The sequence below is a fragment of the Brachyhypopomus gauderio genome, chromosome 16, assembly GCF_052324685.1.
Source record: "Brachyhypopomus gauderio isolate BG-103 chromosome 16, BGAUD_0.2, whole genome shotgun sequence".
Lineage (NCBI taxonomy): Eukaryota > Metazoa > Chordata > Actinopteri > Gymnotiformes > Hypopomidae > Brachyhypopomus > Brachyhypopomus gauderio.
This window is the reverse complement of record NC_135226.1, coordinates 2424092-2447107: the sequence shown is the minus strand read 5'-3', so window position 1 is coordinate 2447107 and position 23016 is coordinate 2424092. Positions and strand designations below refer to the sequence as shown.

At 42.5% G+C, this 23016-nt stretch overlaps 1 protein-coding gene across 10 annotated transcripts in view; it reads right to left on the bottom strand.

The window, feature by feature from the left end:
- tenm4 (teneurin transmembrane protein 4) overlaps window positions 1–23016 on the bottom strand; it is a 218687-nt gene that overhangs the window by 142202 nt on the left and 53469 nt on the right. For 9 of the 10 annotated variants that reach the window (XM_076975784.1, XM_076975783.1, XM_076975786.1 and 6 more), the window contains 2 exons: window positions 13364–13582; window positions 2566–2827 (listed from right to left, as the gene is read on the bottom strand). In XM_076975784.1, the coding sequence (XP_076831899.1) occupies window positions 2566–2827; window positions 13364–13582 (481 nt within the window). The remainder of the gene's footprint in view (window positions 1–2565; window positions 2828–13363; window positions 13583–23016) is intronic. The other variant, XM_076975790.1, reaches the window with a different exon arrangement.

The window sequence follows — 23016 nt, the reverse complement described above, 5'->3', positions numbered from 1 at the left end:
GTGTAATAGAGGGTGTGTAATAGTTGCTGTGTAATAGTGGCTGTGTAATAGAGGCTCTGTAATAGAGGCTGTGTGATAGTGGCTGTGTAATAGTAGCTGTGTAATAGTGGCTGTGTAATAAAGGCTGTGTTATAGAGGCTGTGTTATAGTACCTGTTTATTAGTGGCTGTGTAATAGAGGCTGTGTGATAGTGGATGTGTAATAGTGGCTGTGTAATAGTGGTTGTGTAATAGTCAGTGTTGCGAATAACGCCGTTAAAAATAACGGCGTTAGGTAACGGCGTCATTTTGTCAGTAACGGGATAATATAATTAATTACTTTTCCTGTCGTTACAACGCCGTTGACGTTACTGGTCATTAGAAGCGGTGCGTTACTATATTGATATACTAACAGTAATCCGAGCGGACCGCTGCCCAGACTAGTGACGAGTAACAGATCTCGATAGGTCACAGTTCTCAGTGTAACACCTGTTTAACTTAACAAGTCAGTAAGCGATTGGCTAATGCAGCATTATGGTAGCCAATCAGAGCCAGTGTTTTTACACGCACGCCTAAATACTCCAGTGACACGACACAAACGGAGAAGAGGCAGAAATGGAGAGTCAGGAGCAAGCCGAGGAAAAATTAACATTTTCAAGGTGGCGATATAAACATTATTTAAGAAAATACTTGAAGTTCCTGAATGTCTACCAGACTGGGTATTTGATTTATTTAATTAAGAATAGAGGTTTTATTGTTAAGTTTACTTCTATTGTGAACAAACCAGTTGTCTCAGGTTGAGAGAATTTAATTTAATTTGATAGATGTAAATGCACTTTAGCCTATATAGTGTAACTGTTTACTTTTGCTTTTATTTTTTACAAAGATTTGGGATTTTAAAGGATTTTATCCTGCACTGGTCTGTGGATGTGCAATAAATATCAAACGTTAAACACCTTCCTGATCTACTCATTTCAACTGACTGTAAAAACTGCTTTTTCAAAAAAAAAATCCTTATTCATTGGCATATAACTTTTTTTAACTGTAACGCAAATAGTTACTTTCCCTGGTAACAAGTTACTTTTATTATAGAGTAATTCAGTTACTAACTCAGTTACTTTTTTGAACAAGTAGTGAGTAACTATAACTAATTACTTTTTTAAAGTAACGTTCCCAACACTGGTAATAGTGGGTATGTAATAGTGGCTGTGTAATAGTAGCTGTGTAATAGAGGCTGTGTAATAGTCCCTCATTCAGTTCTTTTAACCCATTAGCCCAACAATAACAAACATGCAGCAAGACAATACAACAGATGTTTTACTTTGTATGAAGCCACTCATTATCATTCCCTATTTATACATCATGGTTTCACCGAATAACATATCACACTAATATAGCACTATATCACCCTAAATAGCATTTTATCGCCTATATATATTGCACTATATCACCCTTAAATAGCACTACATCACTACTGTATCACCTGTATATAGCAAAGTGTCCCCTGTAGATACCACTGTATCACCTGTATATTGCACTGTGTCACCACTGTGTCACTTGTGTATAGCACTGTGTCACCACTGTATCACCTGTATATCACCACTGTATCACCTGTATATCACCACTGTATCTAATCAAGCCACAGATCTCAGGCAGCTCTAGGCACTGCACAGAAAGTGGCTGCATTTAGTAATAAAGTATTTGAGAATAGGAGAATCATTGTGTGTTCTCTGAGATACTAGGCCCAGGTCTAATGTGCAGATCATAGCATGGTAATGTATAACCAGTGTTGCGAATAACCCCGTTAAAAATAACGGCGTTAGGTAACGGCGTCATCTTGTCACACATTTTGTACTTTTCTTGTCATTACAATGCCGTTGACGTTACTGGTCATGCGTGCGTTACTATATATTGATATACCAGTAGCGAACCGTGACCATTAAACCTGGGCCCGCTCCCATTCCCCCCGAAAAAATTTTTTTTCCTCTCTTAATAAACTTCAATAAAGAATAAAGAAAAAACTGAGACGACAGTACAGCTTTAGAAACGCAATAAACATTTGTACTAGATAATTTCTTAAGCAAAATAAGTTTCCAAACAAAATAAGGTTTCACAGCTCCGTGGTTCTCAGAAAACGGAATATGTAAACGAGGACGTCAAAGGGATGAATCGAAACTAGCTAGCGGTGGTGCTAACGACAGCTAGCGTTGCCACAGCGGGCGGAAATTCTCATACAGTTAAGCCCACCCACTAAGAGGGAAGATATGATTGGTCAAATTTACTGTCATTTGAAACTGGTATTGCGTTGAATTATAACTGCCAGGCCCTCTGTAAACGAACAGCGGGCATCACAGTCCTGATAGGGGGAGACACAGGCTCACAGGCTTCCACTTAACCACTCACCTTCCTATAACTTCCTATAATTAACTATAACTAATTACTTTTTTAAAGTAACGTTCCCAACACTGCGCATAACATGATGTCATCACACAGGACAGTAGAATAGTAACACATTACCTGACAGTTCTAACATCCTTCAACATTAAACGCATTGTACTGTTAGCCATCCTGATTCAGTAAAACTCACCTGGTCTCCACAGGGATGTTGATGTTGAGAAGCCAGTTGTCCTGGGCACTGCCGGAGTCCTGGGTGCTCAATGGACCCTCGGGGGCGGCGGTGCTGTCGGTGGGGGCGGGGCTGTCGGTGGGGGCAGGGCTGGAGTTACTGCGGGCAGCGTAGCTATGGCGGCTCAGAGACCCCAGCGAGGCGGCATGGCGGCTGGGAGAGTGTGAGCGGGGCAGTGGGAGGGGTGGTGTGCGCTGCCTGGGGTGGTGCTGAAAAGAGACGTCTACGAGAGAACAGAAGAGCCTTCATCGAATTAATACATTACAAACCTGAAATAATTAATCTGTAGTGCAGCTAGTTAGCGAATGTGGTAGATATAGTTTAATATGGCAGATATATAGTCTAATGTAGCAGATATAGTCTAATCTGGTACACTGTAAAAAACGATTTTTTGACTTTGTAAATATTATTAAGTTTATTTAAGTAGGCTACTATCTAAAAGAATAATCTAGTACAGTCTAGTTACTTAAGAATTTCACATAAAATTATATGCAATACTTGGTGTTTCTTTGTAATTGTTTGTCTTCAAATACATTTGTAAATTTTAGTCTAAATGGCAAAGTAAAATTTACGTTTTTGTAATTTTTTCTTTTTGTGAGATGCAAAACTGAAACCAGCAAGTAAAAGGTCACTTGCAGGATACACGCATGCGCAGTGATGCTAACAAGTCAACGTTTTTCACACGGAGTGCATCGGAGATTTAACGTACAGTTTAACTTTTAAAATAAACATTATGTTTAGATGTGAGATGAGCCTGTCATGTTAACGAACCAAACGATTAGCTTAACTCAGGCAATGTTAGTTTATTTCCAGTTCAGATTATTGACCTGCCTGACAGAAGTATTAGCAAAGTAACTTATGCTAACTGGGATTAGGAATTTACGTTCAGAAATAAAGATGGTTGCCATTAAAGTATTAACAGTGTAGATAAAATAATTTGAATCTACTTTAGATTCAAGTGTGTTGTTGGAAAGGCTTCGCCGTGTTAACGTCTTAGTTAAGTAGTTTAGCTGCTGAAGTTATTGTTGTTTAGTAGGGGCGGGGCATTCACTTACCCAGAATGCCACTTGAATTCATCTAAGGCACCGTTACCGTGTCTAGTAGCTAGAATTTAGAGGTGAGTGAGGTTGTGCCTTATATAGGTGTTTGTAAGAGTGAAAAATTTTTCTCTCCTGCGATATTGATGCACTGCTTGTTTGAGCTGGTGTTGCTGCAATAAAAGAAGCTATTTTTCTTGTTTCTTCACAAAATATTGCGCAATGCTTTGCTAAAACAGTCATGTAAGATTTTATTGCTGGTTTCATATCAGAAATTAATACTGTAATAAAAATATATGGCAGTTAAGCATTACTAAAGAACTTCAAAAATTAGTCCTATTATGTAAATAATAAAAGCCAATAGAGAATGTGGTGCTACATTGTTGTAGTAAAATCTACTAAAGTACACTGAGTAAAATCTAATTGTATAATTCATGTACATAACGTATTGCAAAGTAACATTTACTGAAACATTTGTAGTTAATACACTGACAATTATGAGTAAATATTACTTGAATATATGCTTTGTTAAATTTACTTGCTTTCAGTGGTAAATATTACTTTGGTATTACTAATCTGGTAGATATAGTGTAATCTGACAGATATAGTCTACTCTGGCAGATATAGTCTAATCTGGCCGATATAGTCCAATATGGTAGATATAGTATAATCTAGCAGATATAGTCTAATCTGGTAGATAGTCTAATCTGGTAGATATATGGCCTTGATTCATTCATATAGTCTAATCTGACAGATATAGTCTAGTCTGGCAGATATAGTCTAATCTGGTAGATATAGTCTAATCTGGTAGATAATAGTCTAGTCTGGCAGATATAGTCTAATCTGACAGATATAGTCTAGTCTGGTAGATATAGTCTAGTCTGACAGATATAGTCTAGTCTGGTAGATATAGTCTAGTCTGGTAGATATACTGCATAATTTGTCATCAAGGTGGCTCACGTCATCTAAATTCTAAAAAAAATGGTTCCATAATCCATACAGCAATATTGTCAAAGACACATTTACTGCAAAAGAAAATATTGGGTCCAGATTTGATGTGTTGTTTAAGGTGCCTTGGTCACACACACACACACACACACACACACACACACACACACACACACACACACACACACACACACACACACACACACACACACACACACACACACACACAAATACATATTCCTCTAACTTCATATATAATATTAGCTACCTACGCTGTTGGTTCAATGATAACCTGTTAGGCAGTGTTCTCGTAGGTACAGACTGACTCCAGGTCAGTGTTCTCATAGGAACAGACTGACTCCAGGTCAGTGTTCTCGTAGGTACAGACTGATTCCTGGTCAGTGTTCTCGTAGGAACAGACTGACTCCAGGTCAGCGTTCTCGTAGGAACAGACTGACTCCAGGTCAGTGTTCTCATAGGAACAGACTGACTCCAGGTCAGTGTTCTCGTAGGAACAGACTAACTCCAGGTCAGTGTTCTCATAGGAACAGGTCAGTGGCTTTGCAGACTTTGCAGTGTTTGCTTTTACTTGCGTCTGCTGTCATTGCATGTCCAGAGATTTGGAGGCTCTCAAGCATTCGATAACATGGATCAGACTAAAATCAATGCTCTACAAAGGATCAGACTAAAGTCAACATTCTCTGTGAAGGATCAGACTAAAGTCAACGTTTTCTGTGAATGATCAGAGTAAAGTCAGCACTCTCCGTGAAGGATTGGATAGTCACAGTCAGACAGGAGGTACAGGATTGTGTACATCACTCTCATTCATTTCCATACCTGCTGAATCACTAATGAATCAATGAACCCCTGATCTTAAAGCAAGTGCCTGCTTCACTTTACATTTTACACTTCTCTAGTTTTCAGTTTGCTCTGACTCAAGATTGAATCCTACAGACCCTTTCTCAGAGTGTAATTTTAGGAGGCAAAGACCAGCATACACATAATAAAGTAGCTTTACTTAGTGGAATACTGTGCAGTTAGCGCTTAGCACATCAAAAACACTGAACACACAAACAGTGAGACTCAACAAAGACCAGTGACAGTCACAACATCGACACACATGATGTATATTTTTGTTCTGTTCTTTCCTTGCATGTCCTCCTTAGTTCTTATATCTGTGGTACCCCAGGGTATTTGTGTACAGGTTGTATATAGAGTTGTGTTTGGGCTGTGCCCTGTCACAGTATTGGGTTGCCTTTATAAATAAACACCATTTCCACCAAGGCCATTCTCTGGTATATCACCTACCGCATCACATTGAAGACTGATTCATTGTTACCACATCTCCCCTGTAGCCTAGACCATTGTCCAATAACAGGGAGGAGCGTAACAGTAGTAAACAAAGAGAAACACAAATCCATGCTCTGCACCACAAGTAATAAATAGTGAATTCTGAATAAATAATAAATACTGAAGCAGTAATATGCAGTTTTACAATGTTGTACAGTGCATTCTGTGCTCGAGAGAAACAGAATTTTTGTGCTCATCTGAAGTTTTGTGCATGTTTGGCTCCATGTTTTGAGTACATCATTCGTCAAGAGTCATTACTTGAAATGCCACCCACAGGGAGCCAGATACGTTTATACTCAAAAGACCTGGATGGCTGGTTCGAATGGCTGCGAGAGAGCAGACAGGCAAGTGTGTATACAGTCACCTTCCTGCTGTATTACACTACCCGTTACACAGCCAGACACCTCTCCATGCGAAACCGATGAGGAGCCTGATGAATTAAAGCATTAAAGCATGACTACACTGCTACACCGCATGACTACTACTGCACCACATGACTACACTACTGTACTACATGACTACACTACTACACCACATGACTACACTACTACACCACATGACTTACACTACTGTACTACATGACTACACTGCTACACCACTTGACTACACTACTACACCACATGACTACACTACCGCACCACGTGACTACACTACTACTGCACCACATGACTACACTGCTACACTCCATTACTAATGTACAAACGGCACAGAATCGAGTGTATCGAGGTCTGCCCTGCAGCTGGGCTGCAGCCTGGTCAGATGTTAAACCTGTGCTACATCACGTGCATACAGTTACTTAGTGAGTTACATACTTAGTTCTTGATTATCTGCCTTTGCAAAGAAGTACATAGCATGCATCCTGGCACCTACAGGAAATACATTTATAGCAAAATGTTACTATAACCTATAATACAGATGACAGTATTATAGTAGCAATGACTGTAACAATGCCAATATTTTAATCAGTCTGATTTCAAGTAATAAATGAAAGATCTAACTCCCACTTAAGAGCACAAATAGTCTGTCCTCTAGACTGTTTAATCACTCCGAATTACAGATGGTTCAGTTAAATGTTACCCATTCTGCTCTGAATTACTGGTTGTGTTTTCAGAATGTGAGTGCCCTTGTGCAGGACCCCTGGACCCTTGAATACCACATGGCAGATAAAAAAGCTGACACTGCTCCTACGAGTATGCGCTTTGTTTTCAGTGAAAAGCATAAACGGCACCAGAGTCCTTGAGACAATGAGCATCACAACAACAGAAGCAGTGACTCAGCAGGAATGAATCACCCCAGTTCAAAAGCACCTGAACACGTGGAAGAACCCAAACGATTTATTTAAGCACAATGTCCAGGCAGCTGCAGAGAAGACGCCTCTGCCATTGTGTGGATGAATACCAGCACTGAATGTCCAAACAACTAATTCCTTCACCAGACCAAAGTCCCTTGACTGTGGGAATTGAAGTTACAAGATGTCTTCAGATGTAAAACTCTAAGTTGATACGATGTATTTATTTCCAATACAAAATGTGCCAATTATCTACAATCAAAACCAAGATCAAAGACCATTCCTCAGATTTTTGAAAAGGTTTAAAACTCTGGAACTGGTGTAAAATATTTCTAACAGTGAACAACATAAAGCGAGTGGAGCCCAGCAGCCTAGCCTTGTTCTGGGCACACGATTCTGATTGGTCCTTCTTGGCCCGTTGGTCATGTCACCGAAAACACAACCTCCAGCTCAACAGGCCCCTCCCCCCAGCTCAACAGGCCCCTCCCCCAGCTCAACAGGCCCCTCCCCCCAGCTCAACAGACCCCTCCCCCAGCTCAACAGGCCCCTCTCCCCAGCTCAACAGGCCCCTCCCACCAGCTCAACAGGCTCCTCCCCCCAGCTCAACAGGCTCCTCCCCCAGCTCAACAGGCTCCTCCCCCCAGCTCAACAGCTGTAGGCGTCACAGAGCCATTAAAGCAGTCTGAAACCACTCTCCAAAGAAAATCAGGGTCCTTCACCAGGCGGTGTTAGTTAACCACTGGCTGATTCGAACCCATAAGAACTGGTGCCGAATTGATTCGAGGATGTGAATAATTGATGCACAGTGAGGCAAGCACTCAGACACTCAGTTCACTGTTTGATTATTCAAGGGTGATAGAACTCTGCTGGCACAGAAGGTGTATATTCCAGTTTCATTATCACAGTGTTGCATTTGTAAATGGCAAATCTATATGGTTTTAACATGTGTGCCACTAAATGTAGATGGGAAAAAAGTTACACTCAACTCCACTGTCCATACAAATGTGTAATGCCTCAAAGCTCAAAGAAAACAACCTACACCAATGATGGTCACACCTGACAAGTAAATGTGACACCCAATCAAACTGCTGAGATGTGAGAGATTTGATACAGAATTAATCAAAAGACTGTCACCAGCCAGACAGATCATTAAACGCTATCCACTTCACTGCCCCTGCAGCTGTGAACAGGAACACCCACCTCCAGGTCTGTAGTGTGGGGTTCAACCCTAACTGTAAGCTCAGATTGTATTTTTACACTGACATTTTGTTGCAATTTAACAGCAAATATCAAAACTTGTGTGCTGGATGCAAAACCTGGACAAACTCTCAAGAGGAAACTGCTCTCGTAACGTGATCCCAGGTCTGAGGAGCTTCTGCACCAACTACGCTGATCATCCTTCATCAAGATGTTGCAGCTCACCATAAGAGGAGACAAGCCAGGGCACAAGCGTTGTGTGAAGACCAACAGGCCTGGGTTAGAGCAGCGTAGAACCCACTGCACCAGTCTGTTACCACACCAACACAGAAGGACAAAGGATCATATTGTCTCCAGGAAGAACCAGCGTGGGACTGAGGCCTGTGTAACACCCGCCTGTGAGAATACACTTGGCTGCCGGTGAATGTGTGCTTTTCCTTAATTCAATTTTAACACTCTTTTTATAACTCGTACAACACAAACACTACATGTTTTATTCAGTAGGCTTATAGGGGCTCCTGAACATCCCGTGCCCGCTTTATTAATATGCATGTCATAGTTCGTGTATTAGCAAAGGTCCTGAAGATATGTTTGATGATGAAATGCACAGATGGCTTTGATTAGCTCTTTGTTATCTCCATAGCAACTTCAGAAAGGATCGTGTAAATAAAGCTCATCACCACCAAAGAACTCGTACGAAAGGTGACGGTGCTTGAGGGAGGCAGCATTAGAACTGCTGTTACAGTCCTATGGGCTGCACTAGTGAACATCTACAATCTGGAGAAACACCCAGAGAAACGCAGTCAAAAACTGGACAGAAAAGAGGGCAGCTCTCTTCTACATGGACAGATCTATAACTCCTGACCAGGTGTGACTCATTACTATAGCCTTTCTTCTTCCACATGTAAATCTCAAAATGTCTCCTGCCGAATTCCCCTCCACAGTGACCTCTTGACTCAACTAAATAAAGACGTACAGAACCGGGGCTTGTCCGGTTCCCTTGGCCAGTTCCTTTGTCTGCAGCTCACTTCACTTGCTGAGACAGCCTCGTGCTGCTCCTGCTAACAGATGTTTGGATAGAGCCGGGAGCTGTTCTGTGCTCGAGAACAGGAGCCCAGCAGGGGACCGCACTTGCCCTGCAGACAGTGCCGGGACACTCAGAGAACCCAAGGGTCCCTCAGAGAACCCAAGTGCAACTCAGGGAACCCAGGAGACCGTCAGAGAGCTCAGGGGATCGTCGGAGTACCCAGTGGACCCACAGAGAACCAGAGGGAGGGGCCAGGGTGCATTAAAAGCTTACTAAAAAAGCTCATGCATCAATGGGTTTGCTTCACTAATGGAGGTCAGTGAGCACTATGGGAAGGACTTCTTCCTTTTTATCTTTTTTTTGCAACTGTGGGCCGTGTTAGAGGCAGGTGCAGGGGACACCCCGGGAGACAGCTAGCGCAAAATGGAAAATAAAGCCATGAGTAGGTTGGTCTCAGAAATGCTCCTTTTTTTTCTTAAAGGCGATGCACATTCATGCTGGCAGGAAGCAAAATCGCTCAGTCAGCCTGATGAACACAAGAAAGTTCCAGTGAACTGCAGGTGTGCAGAAGGTTCTGGGGATGAAGTGCAGTTTCTCAGGTTAGGGTTTAGACTGCTGAATTTTCCACACTGTTTCTGACATTTGAAGCTGAATAAATTGAACTCGGAATGTCGTGTTTTCATGGCTGTGCGGTTTTCAGACATCTTTAAAATCACGACAATGGTAGGATGATCTCCGCCAGGTCCGTGTGTGTAATTCCAGACGCCTGAGAGGTAGACCAAGTTCATCTGCAAACACACTTGCCCTTGCACTCAGAATCCTGAGAGAAACTAACACCACAGCACCTGATCACATTTTTGTAACTACATACAGTGGATACTTTACACCTTAACTGCTAATGTGTAAAGATGCAAAAATATCATATCGATGTTCCCGGCACGACCCAACAGTCCCTGACCATTTTAGGTGTGAATCTGAGCTGCGTGGACGGCTGTCTTCTCCTGTCGCATTTTTGTCGCCACACAGTTGCTCAGCTGAGGATTAATCCAGAGAGCAGGACCCTGTCACAGCACAGTCAAAAGGAGCCTGATCCTCTCCCCCTTTCTTTCATCTCTCCTCTGACACCGAGAACAGGGGAGGAATGGCCAGAGGGCAGAAACACCTCACAGATCATTAGAGGCACAAAAAGCCCTTGGGAGAATCTCCAGTAAACAAAAGAATTTGAGACATATCTTTCATCAGATCCATCAAACACCTTTCAAGAGATCCATTTGTTCCTAATTAATCATGGATAATACAAGTGTAGTTTTACTCTAATTATTATTCTAAAATAACAGCATTATTCTAGTATTAACAAGAATGTTAATTGGGTTATTAATCTCACAGGTTATTTTTATCTGTAGTTTCTTTCAGGTGTAGCAGGTCAGGGCACATCTGAGGAAACCTATTTGTCAAAATGGAGGAGCCATTTGAAATCAATGCCACACCTGATGGTCTGTCAGCGTGGTCTCCTGATCACAGGAAGAAGTGCTATGCACTGGTCAGCTCAGAGCTACGACCTACATGGAGCAGGGCTGGACTTCACAATGAACTCAAGTGTAAGACTAAATGATTGTAATTGGGTTCTTCTTCTGTCAAATCCTTGGCAAATGCTACAAAAGCAAATGAAATCACAGCACAGTCAGCTCATTTACATGACATGAGTGGATCCCATGACTGAACACAGAAGCTACAGAGAATCGATGTGGCCATCAAGAGAAAGGGCACAGAGACACCAGCCTATTCAAGACCCCAGGGGCAAAATGTCGAAGGGTGGAGCTCCTCCACACTCATCTTGCCCACTACTGCTGCGTTCTTTTGTCTGGGTTGAGGCCTTATGGTGCCTCACAGTGCATACTACTCTTCCCTGTGTACTCACTCTCCATACTACTATTTCCTGTGTACTCACTCTCCATACTATCCTTCCCTGTGTACTCACTCTACATACATACATAGTGCTCATGTGTGGGTGTAGTGCCCATGTGTGTATCTAGTGCTCACGTGTAGGTGTAGTGCCCATGTGAGGGTGTAGTGCTCATGTGAGGGTTTAGTGTTCATGTGTGGGTGTAGTCCCCATGTGAGGGTGTAGTGCTCATGTGAGGGTTTAGTGTTTATGTGAGGGTGTAGTGCTCATGTGAGGGTTTAGTGTTCATGTGTGGGTGTAGTGCTCATGTGTGGGTGTAGTGCTCATGTGAGGGTGTAGTGCTCATGTGTGGGTGTAGTGCTCATGTGTGGGTGTAGTGCCCATGTGTGTATGTAGTGCTCATGTGTGGGTGTAGTGCTCATGTGAGGGTGTAGTGCTCATTTGAGGGTGTAGTGCTCACATGTGGGTGTAGTGCCCATGTGTGGGTATAGTGCTCTTGTGAGTGTTTAGTGTTCATGTGTGGGTGTAGTGCTCATATTTCGGTGTAGTGCTCATGTGTGAGTTTAGTGTCCATGTGTGAGTGTAGTGTCCATGTGTGGGTGTAGTGTCCATGTGAACCCTGTTTTGGGTTTGCAATTTCATAATTGAATCTAAACAGAATCAGCCTCACAGGTCCTTAATGGACAGATACGTCAGTCAGGCTAGTTAGCGCCGGTTCTAACTCGACGCTTACCAGACACTCAGAACCTGGCGCTCCATAATCCTTCTGACATGCGTTTACACTCAAGATGAAGTCTTTATTTAGGGTACAGTCTGCCAACTCAGTTTAGCCCAGTTACCAATGAATTATTAAACAATCTCTTTTATGCTCTAGCAAGGGTCATCTAAGGTTAGAGTTAGGTCTTCTAGAGACGACTTGAAGGCACTTCACTTGAGATGCGGGATATCTGAATCGTTTTGGAACAGTGAAGTGAATTCACACAATGTGGACTACTCCAGCAGCATGACACAGGGTGAAATCTGCCCTGACGGGGCCAGAGAAGGGAGACACGGTGTGAACGGTGTGTCTGGAGGACCATAGGGACTGAATACATGTGCTGTTTCACAATGTTAAGAACAGTTAGGAAAGTGAGCGGTTTCCAAAGAAAACTTTGGAAGACATCAAAAAGAGATTAATTAAGTTCCTATGAAAAGAGCAAACAAGTTTGTGGATGCTAAAATACAGTGAATTACTGTAACTGCTGTGGCAGCTAAACCCCTCCTAATACCCTTTAGTTTTATGGTAATGTAGGTTCACTGTAATGGAAATTCATACCGTAGTATGTTTATGGGTGAGGATCAAAAAGGAAACACTGAATGGGCATTTCTTCACAGAGTAGACACACACACACAAATACACACACACACACACACACACAAATAAACACACACACACACACACATCCAAACAACCCCTCCCCACATACTCACGCACACACAAACACACATAGAAACAACTCTACCCACACACACATCCAAACAACACCCCCCACACACACACAAAGATACATCCAAACAACCCCCCACACACAAACATCCAAACAACTCCCCCACCCCACCCACACACACATACTCTGTCACACGCACACACACAAAGACACACATCCAAACATACAACCCCCCGCCAACACACACACACATAAACACACACACACACACACTCACACATACACAAACGAATCCATACACACAAAACACATAAAAAAAGGAGATAAAAGTGGTTTTGATCATTTAACAGTTTGGATAATCTTATTTAAATATTTAGTCCATATACAACATCAAACACATTTCTTAATTTATTAATCCTGTCCGTTAACCAATCACTGGCATCTTCTCATGGTGCACGTGTCCTCCTCTGAAGTTCTATAGCCAGCCAAGCGTTGGGCCAGTGCCAAACTTCACAAGCTACAGAGCGCTAGCAGGTCTGTGCCTCTTCTCTAGTGATTATCAAGAGTTTGTGAAGCACTCACCGTCAGCAGACGTAGCAGCAGGAGCCGACACGTTCCCTGAGCCAGTTTTAACTAAGAACGAACTGGGGCCAAACTCATCTTCTGACTCAGAGTCCTGGCCAGGCTGAGCCCCACAGTTACCTAGCAACCTTCCCTGGCTCTCATTGGCTGCACGGGAAGGGGGAGGGTAGGGGTACTCGACAGGGGAGGAGGAGGTGGATGAGAAATGTAGAGGACGACCTGTGGACCACAAACAAACACATCGAAGAGAAAATAAAAAACACACTTCCAAACAACAACAACACAGACACATGCAAAAAGCTCTGATCAGTGAGAGTAAACAGAACAGAAATGGCATGATTAAAAGCTGGTAGTATTGCAGTTCTCCCACTCCCAGCTTAGAGGGTTGGTTTGAGCAGCTGTGGTGATTCACAGTTAAAAGCACATCTTGTCATTTAGATGAGAAAGTCCAATCAGAGACCCTTTTCCCCAATGTCTTTAAAGACCGATAGAATGCTGGAAATGCAAACTTTAAAAATAAACAAGAAATATGAAAAGAATTAACAAGAGAGTTAATAACGAGTATTCATGTCCACACATGCCCACATGTGTCCATACGTGTCCATGTCCACACATGTTCAACATGTTCACACATGGTAATTCTTCACATCCAACTGCATTATATGGCATAATTATCATAAAAGCATAAGAACAGCATCCAGAACTTCTAGAATAAGAATATGTAGAATAGAACTTCTAGAATAAGAGTTATTCTAAAATAAGAATATATAGAATAGAACTTCTAGAATAAGAGTTATTCTAGAATCAGAATAACTCCTTCTTTTCCTACTACTTATAATATTTAAACACATTTGTAACCTTAATTTTTTAAAACCTTTTAAGGACAGGGAAATTCATAAGGATCCTACACTGGTGGTGTCTCAATGGCTAATCAGACTCTGTGCAGCCTGATTTTCTGTGAGGATTATATGTTGTTTTTTTGTTTGTTTGTTTTTCTTTTTCCATTTACAGTTTTTGACGACTGCTAACATGCATCCAATCTGTAGTCACATTTTCAAAACTCTAAACACAGTTAACACAACATCTAACACTAACTATGCTATTAGTTCAATTCATGTTGTTTGTGCACAAAATGCAGTCATTTTACATGTTTTTATAATGCTTAAATTTTCTATACACACAAGGTTATCCAATAACAAAATTGTGGATCTTTTTTGTCTTATTTACAATTGCTTGCACACAGCATGTCAAAAATGAAAACCTAAGGTTCAAAACCTTAAATATTTTATAAAATGCAAAGTTCTGCAAAAACAAAAGAGCTGAAAAGCTATTACTGTATTACACATTTTTTGCACATATAGATCAATGAAATAAAATGAAGTACAGTAATGTACCGGGTCAGAGAGGAGCAAATAACAATTTGTCCTGCAATCTCAAGTGCTGGTTTGGTCCTTCACAAATGCCAGATTGGTCCCTATAACAGTGACCTCCTTCTTTCGTTTTTGAATGAACTCTACCAACAACTGGTTCCAGAAGCAGAAATGTAACAGGTGGGAGGAAACACGAGGACATTTGTGATGGGACAATGTAGCATTTTGTCATTCTCATGTCATCACAAACTGGTTTATAGACCATCCAAGAGTGATGTCCCTTTTCCTCCCGCCCATCTCGCCTTTCCTCAACCCCACTAAGGAACTTTTTTCAGTCTGGAGGTGGAAGGTGTATGATCATCGGCCCCATGACCAAATGTCCCTCCTGGATGCAATGGATCCCGGCTGCAGAGACATTTCAGCAGTCGTAAAAAACTGTAAAATCTCAAAAGTGTATAAATGTATTCAATCATATGCAAAGAGGAGGGGGAGGGTTCAATGTGTCGGCATAATCAGTTCCTCACAGACACTCTGAGCAAGACCTGAGACCTGAGACCAAGACCAAGACCAAGACCAACACCTCACACCAAGACCAAAACCATCTCTCATATCTGCTTCTCAGCCAGCCATATTTAAATCTTGAAAGAGAAAAAACACAATAATCTGAGTTTGTTTTCTGTGTGTATGAACAAAGGTCCATAACAGCAGTGTGCTGATATACAGCTTATGTACTTGGGGACAGTTATGAAACAATAAAATGGACATCAGATATGGTGAAAATGTCCCACTGGCCAGTCCTGTTGTGACTACACACACCCTCCACTGATCCTGCAGCTGTAGGAATTATTGTCCAACTCTGGAACAGTTTGGGGAAGGCCTTTTTCTATTACAGCATGACTGCGCCCCAGTGCACAACGCAAGGGCCATAACGGCATGGTTGGGTGAGTTGGGTGTGGAAGAAGCTGATTGGTCTGCACAGAGTACCGACTTCAACCCCATCAAACACATTTGAGATGAACTATTTGAGATGAACTAGAATAGAACGTGGAACTTTGGCCCTCTCGCCCACCATCACTGTCTGACCTCCCAAACGCTGTTCTGGATGAATGGGCAAACATTCAGCACACGCTTCATATTCTTCTCCAGCTCTTAGAGAACTACAAATTAAACTATGAAACTAAACTCTTCATTTAAAACTTAACTCTTCCTTTAAGGGGAACTGAAAGCTGTACGTAGTCTAGAACATTCTGTATTTCTCTGCCTATGCAGAGAGACCATCTGACAAGCACTACACTGTGGACTACACTGCTAGTTTGGTCTTGTTCACTCTCAGCTCTGAACCTATGGAGGCATCAAGATGAAAGACCAAAGATGTGAGCTAAAGGCACAGCTGAGGTGAACACTGTGTTTTAGGTTCCAGGACTGGGCTGAACTGGCCATGACTGCCGTTCACTCTTCAACAACCCTGTAGAAGTGACCCTAGGACTGCGTCTGACCGCACTATAGAATCACCTCCCACAGTGGAGAACTATTTCAGCCCACAGTGGAGAACGGCTTGTTTCATGGTCACTTGTGCTCGAGGACACACTCCTCTCAAAAATTACCGAATTACATCACACAGAGAACAAACCAGAGTGGTTGATTTGCCATAAAAATCTACATATAGTCTAACAATCTTCAACATATAGTCTAACGTAATCTTCAACACATAGTCTATCACAATCTATATATAGTCTACATATAACAAAGTCTCCATCAATACATGATACACAACCCATATATGAACTGGAGGGTGATCTGTCATAATGGCAACGTCTCAGACCATGAAAACTTATGTGGAAACCAGAATTCTCCAGACAGAGTTCAGGTGAGGACTATGTGAGGACTATGTGAGGACTAGCAGAAGACCAGGTGAGGACTAGGTGAAGACTAGTAGAGGTAGAGAACTATGTGAGGACTAGTAGAGGATTAGCTGAGGACAATGTGAGGACTAGGTGAGGACTAGCAGGAGACCAGGTGAGGACTAGGTGAAGACTAGTAGATGACTAGGTGAGGACAATGTGAGGACTATGTGAGGACTATGTGAGGACTAGATGAGGACTGTCTCCCACACTGCCTCTATGACACCCTGACACTGCACGGGATCCTGGAAGGAAATGGTTTTTAAAATGGAACATTGATGGAAAAATCATAAATTCTTCTCTGACTAAGCAATCCAACAGCATGTAATCAATATCATAATATTTGAGTGGCAGTAAAATGTATGAAAAGTCAAGAACAAATGGTGAGTACTCAAATGGTTTTCTTTTATAGATCATTACTGAGAAATGGAAACTGTATTCCTGTGTAATAAAACAGTGTTAACGACCATAATAGCAAAAGCTTGGTGAGTGACCAGCCATCTTTGAGACTGTACTGCTCACTCCCCCAGACCCTGACACACCACTACTCACCCTGACACATCAATGCTCACCCCCACACACCCTGACACAGCACTACTCACCCTGACACACCCTGACACATCACTACTCACCCTGACACATCAATGCTCACCCCCACACACCCTGACACACCACTACTCACCCTGACACATCACTACTCACCCTGACACACCACTGCTCACCCCCACACACCCTGACACATCACTACTCACCCTGTCACATCACTGCTCACCCCCACACACCCTGACACACCACTACTCACCCTGTCACATCACTGCTCACCCCCACACACCCTGACACATCACTACTCACCCTGAGTCACCCTGACATCACTGCTCACCCCCACACACCTTGACACGTCTCTGCTCACCGTGACACACCCTTACACATCACTACTCACCCTGACACACCACTACTCACCCTGACACATCACTACTCACCCTGACTCACCACTACTCACCCCCACACACCCTAACACATCACTGCTCACCCTGACACACCCTTACACATCACTACTCACCCTGACACACCCTAACACATCACTGCTCACCCTTACACATCACTACTCACTCTGACACCCTAACACATCACTACTCACCCTCAGACACCGACACATCACTAATCACCCCACACACCCTGACACATCACTACTCAACCTGACACCCTGACAAATCACAGCTCACCCCCATACATCCTGACACATCACTCCTCAACTTGATACACCATGTCACCCTGAGCTTCACCTCTGACAGCAGCCGTTCTGAATTCCTGCCTTCTTCAGACTCTTATCACCATTCTGAGTTTTGGCATTTTGCAGCAGTGTGAGTGGGACTGCCGTCTGCTCTGCAGTGTGGTGGCGGCCCACGACTCTAGTGAGCAGATTGAAGCCCAGAGCCAGAAATCAAGAGAGAAATGAGATTTAGACAACTGGTGAGTAGGTTCCTCAAACACCAGGGTCACAACCAAACATATTGGGCCTAATATGGTCAATTACTAAGAGATTAATATATCAAATTAACCTCTACCTAGGAAAACAACTCAAACAAGGGGATCCAGAGAGAATTTAAGTAACCCAATCCCCTGTGTGTCTCTCCCCAGTCCACATGTGTGTCTCTCCCCAGGACTCGTTTGATTTGTTTGATCTTTCCAGATGTCTGTACACAACATGCATGCCTGGATGTGGGTTGACACAGCCCACATCTCCTGTTAGGATTCCCGGCACTTTGTTCTGGGAGAAGATGGACAATCTTACGTCTCCTCACTACTTTCTCTCTCTCTTCCCTGAATATTTCACAGGAGTGTACAAGAGAGAGAGAGAGAGAGAAAGAAACCCTAACCCTAGGAGTGCCCCACGACCATCCTTGGTGGCTGTCTTCGGTGTGGGGGAGTATAGTGGGGGAGTATAGTAGCAGAGTAGCAGAGCCCTTGAAGTCCTTCACACCAACTCCACTAGCTCAACAGGACTGCACACCCACTCCACCCAGGTTGCCACTTCTGTCCAGAGTCTGAGCTACGGTTACAGTAGCAGGCAATCATCAACCTTTCTCTCACACACCTCCCTCCTCTCTCAGTTGCCTGTGGACTTTCCCTAAAACCAAAATGAAAGCTTGAAAATGTACAGGCCTCACTTCACAGGGGAGGCAAGGTGGAAGATTTCAGTAAATGGAGCCTGAGTGAGCGAGCAGCTTAAGGGCTTCATGAAGCTGAAGCCTGAGAGGCTGATACCCGAGGAGCTGAAGCCTGAGGAGCTGATGCCTGAGGGGCTGATGCCTGAGGGGCTGATGCCTGAGGGGCTGATACCCGAGGGGCTGATACCCGAGGGGCTGATGCCTGAGGAGCTGATGCCTGAGGGGCTGATGCCTGAGGGGCTGATACCCGAGGGGCTGATACCCGAGGGGCTGATACCCGAGGGGCTGATACCCGAGGGGCTGATGCCTGAGGAGCTGAAGTCTGAGGAGCTGAAGCCTGAGGAGCTGAAGTCTGAGAGGCTGATGCCTTAGAGGCTGATGCCTGAGGAGCTGATACCTGAGAGGAGCTGAAACCTGAGGGGCTGATACCTGAGGGACTGATGCCTGAGGGGCTGATACCCGAGGATGTAGAGGTGTCAAGTAACGAAGTACAAATACTTTGTGACCTTACTTAAGTAGAAATGTTGGGTATCTATACTTTACTGAAGTACTTATTTTTCATCTGGCTTTTTACTTACATCAGTTGTTTTTTTTGCACACAATATGCACACACTGAGTGTTCACTAGCCTAAACAAAGAGCCCACATCACACACACACACACACACACACACACACACACACACACACACACACACACACACACACACACACACACACACACACACGCGCACACACTCTTTCCCTCTCTCTCTCTCTCTCTCTCTCTCTCTCCTCCTGTCTCTGTCCCTGTCTCTCTACCTGCCTGCTCTCTCTGTCTCTCTCTACCTGTCTTTCTCTCTCTCTGTCTCCCTCTCTCCCTCTCTCTCTCTCTCTCTCTGTCTTGTAGCCCTTTTCAGCAGGTTCAGCATAGCTCATGTGACCTGCAAAAAGTAAGTACTGCATCTGAGATCACTCCTGTGTCTATGGTGACAAGGGGATTAAACACTAGGTAATGAAATTGACTCCTGTAGTTTAGTAGTAGTCTGACTCAATGGTGTCTTGAATTCTGGTCTATCCGTACTATTACCTAGTATGAATTCTATGATCAGAAGCAAAGCTTCATTTTACAAAAGGAAACAAAGGAACAAAATTCTACATTTCAGAATGGTGCTCAGGTGCAAGGGTCAGTGAGGGGTTAGGGTCAGGGGTTAGGATTAAGATTAAGGTTAGGGAGCAAGGCTGCTCTGATACAGAGGAATGAGTGTAAAATAATGTACCCTTTGACCTCTGTTGGGAAAACGCTGATAATCTGCAGGACTCTATAACCATTACTATTACCATTACTATTTTTTTATTGCATTATATTTAATATAGAGCTGAAACATCTTCCAGATGAAGTAACAATTATGCAAAACAATGGTAAAGTAAATGTTAATATCTTAATTTGTTATTATGTTAATATGTTGAAACTCCCTCACACGCTGTCATAGGTCTGGTGTGTAATAAGTGTAAGAGTGTCAGAATTCTGCCTTGATTATTTCAGAACCAAGACAACTCCAGAGGAACAAATAACTACAGTCACTGTGAAAACTAAGAGTATAAGACACACCAAATGAAAAAGGCTGACTATCATTTTGATTTCTGATTAATTGATGATTTAACTGATTATTGAAGTCACTTCTGTTCCAGTGTTTTACATGCTGGGTGTGTAATTACTGAAACATTACTGATAACACGCTTAACATGCTTTATACACTTCACATGCATAACACACTGAACACGCTTTACATACTTAACACACAGTGATATATGCTTTACACGCTTTACACGCTTTACACACATTTAGAGGCTTAACACGCTTAACAGTTCTCCAGCATTACAGAAAGCATGCTTTACAGTTTGAAAATAACTTTTCCTGGCACCTCCTGGTTCCTCGACTCCCAGAGATACTGGGGAGGCCAAATCCTTATTAAACTCCACCAATCAAACACCAAGGAGTCTGAATGCACTGCGTGATCGCCAAGGGGCTCAAAATGTGAAAATAAAACAGGCAAACGTGACAGGACTTGTAATTACCTTTCAATTGCATGATGGGAAAAGATCAAGACGCACACACTAAAGGGGGGGTGTCTAGATCAACACGCTGCACTAGCACTGGGGGGGGGGGGGTGGAAGGCTAGCACCTGCACACCAAAACATAATTCATACAGAGTTCCACAATGTCGCACAAGTTCTGATATTTCCCTCTGCAGCCTGACTCTTATTCACTGTCTCTTATTCCCTGACTCTTATTCCCTGACTCTTAATCTCCGACTCTTATTCTCCGACTCTTATTCCCTGACTCTTATTTCCTGACTCTTATTTCCTGACTCTTATTTGTGGAGGACTTGGATGTCATGTCTAATGCCTCATGCACATATTCTGATCACAGATGAAGTTTGATAACAGTAATTTTGAAATGTATAATGCATTATGCATGTCTGCCATTTTGACACATAGTAACGTACTAGCCTGAAGTCACATAAATATTTAACATTAGAAAACTGATTTGGTTAAAAACACCTCACAAGACAATAACTTTCTTTAATAAGAAAAAAAAAATTTAATAAAATTTTTAGAAGACATGTCTCCTTTAGAGAGGAGTCTGACAGGCAACAGAGCTGCAACAGACTAATAATATAGAGTTATATTTTAATAATAAAGAGAGTGATCTTTTAATAATAAACAGTAATATTTTAATAATAGAGTGATATTTTAATAATAGCAATATTTTAATAATGAGAGTGCTATTTTAATAATAAACAGAGTGATATTTTAATAATACCGATATTTTAATAATCAAATAATGCTTTAATAAGTATTAAAATGCAGAGTGCTATTTTAATAGTAATATTTTAATAAGACTGATATTTTAATAATAGAGAGATCGACCATTTAAGAAAGTGATATTTTAAGTTTCTTGGTTCAATAAACTATTATTCTCTATGGCAAACAATTACGGCAGAGGTGTGAACTCAGTCCTGTGAAGAGTGTGTGTTGTGATCCACTCCTATAGTGTGTGTTCTGACCCACTCCTATAGTGTGTGAGGGTCCTGATACTGTCATCTGGAGAGTTTCTGTCCTGATCCCGTCCTGTGAGTCCTGATGGAGTAAATCTCCACTGTCCACCAGGATCTGTAAACTCTCAAAATGAGCCTTCAAATGAGCTGGCACTAACTCTGCTAATCTGGTAATCTCCAACATAATCCACCATCTGAGGAAAGCCAAACAGACACAAACAAATACAACGCCACTCAGCTCTTTGGCAGCTGTACTGAATTAATGTCCCAGCTGAAATGCAAACCATGATGGTTGTGGAGGTTTTTTAACTGTTAACAATTAACTTGGGAATCGAAGGGATGTTGAATTTTAAGATTTGAAAGGCAGACTAATTAGTTGAAAATGTCCTATAGTTTTTGACCACGGCGGCAATCCTGGATCAATAAGGAGAGGACAGTAGTCAAACATTCTTACACCGTGGCCATTCATTCCTTTAAGGGTTGCAAACACAAGAAGGGAAACACAACTCAACACAACACAACACAACACAACACAACAGCGTTTGCAGTAACACACTAACACTGCATTGATGTGACAGTTAAACGCTGTATTATTTAACACGCGTGTCTGCTGGGGACTGTTATATAGACGGACACTCAGGAGGCGGGCACTCAGGAGGCGGGCACTCAGGAGGCAGGCACTCAGCGCATACATTTGAGCTACTGACAGATAAATGCAGAAATAATAATCATCTCTCCATCTCCCCCTTCTTCCTTTTGTGGCTCTCTCTCTCACTCTCTCTCACTCTCTCTCCCTCATTCTCTCTCTCTCTCCCCCTGGCTCTCTTTCTTTCTCTCCCTTTCCCTCTTTGTCATTAGTGACTCCCTAGATCTCGGCACTAAAGCACATTAACATGCTTAGCTGAGTTGCAGGCACAATCGTGAAGTCCAGTAGTTTATAATCGCCCTCCAATACTGCAACAACCACGTAAGAGCTCCAGTACTTTATTAATGTCACAGTTTCTCTGTGTTCCTCTCTGTTCTCCCTCTGCTCATCACCTTACAGATGGTCTTTTTTGTCAGATTCACAGTCCTACTTTTGCCTATAAGTGGAAATGACACTGTAAGGAAAACACCAATATGTCTTTGAATTGTTACAAATTTGAGAGTTCACATAAGTATTGAAGTGTGACGTA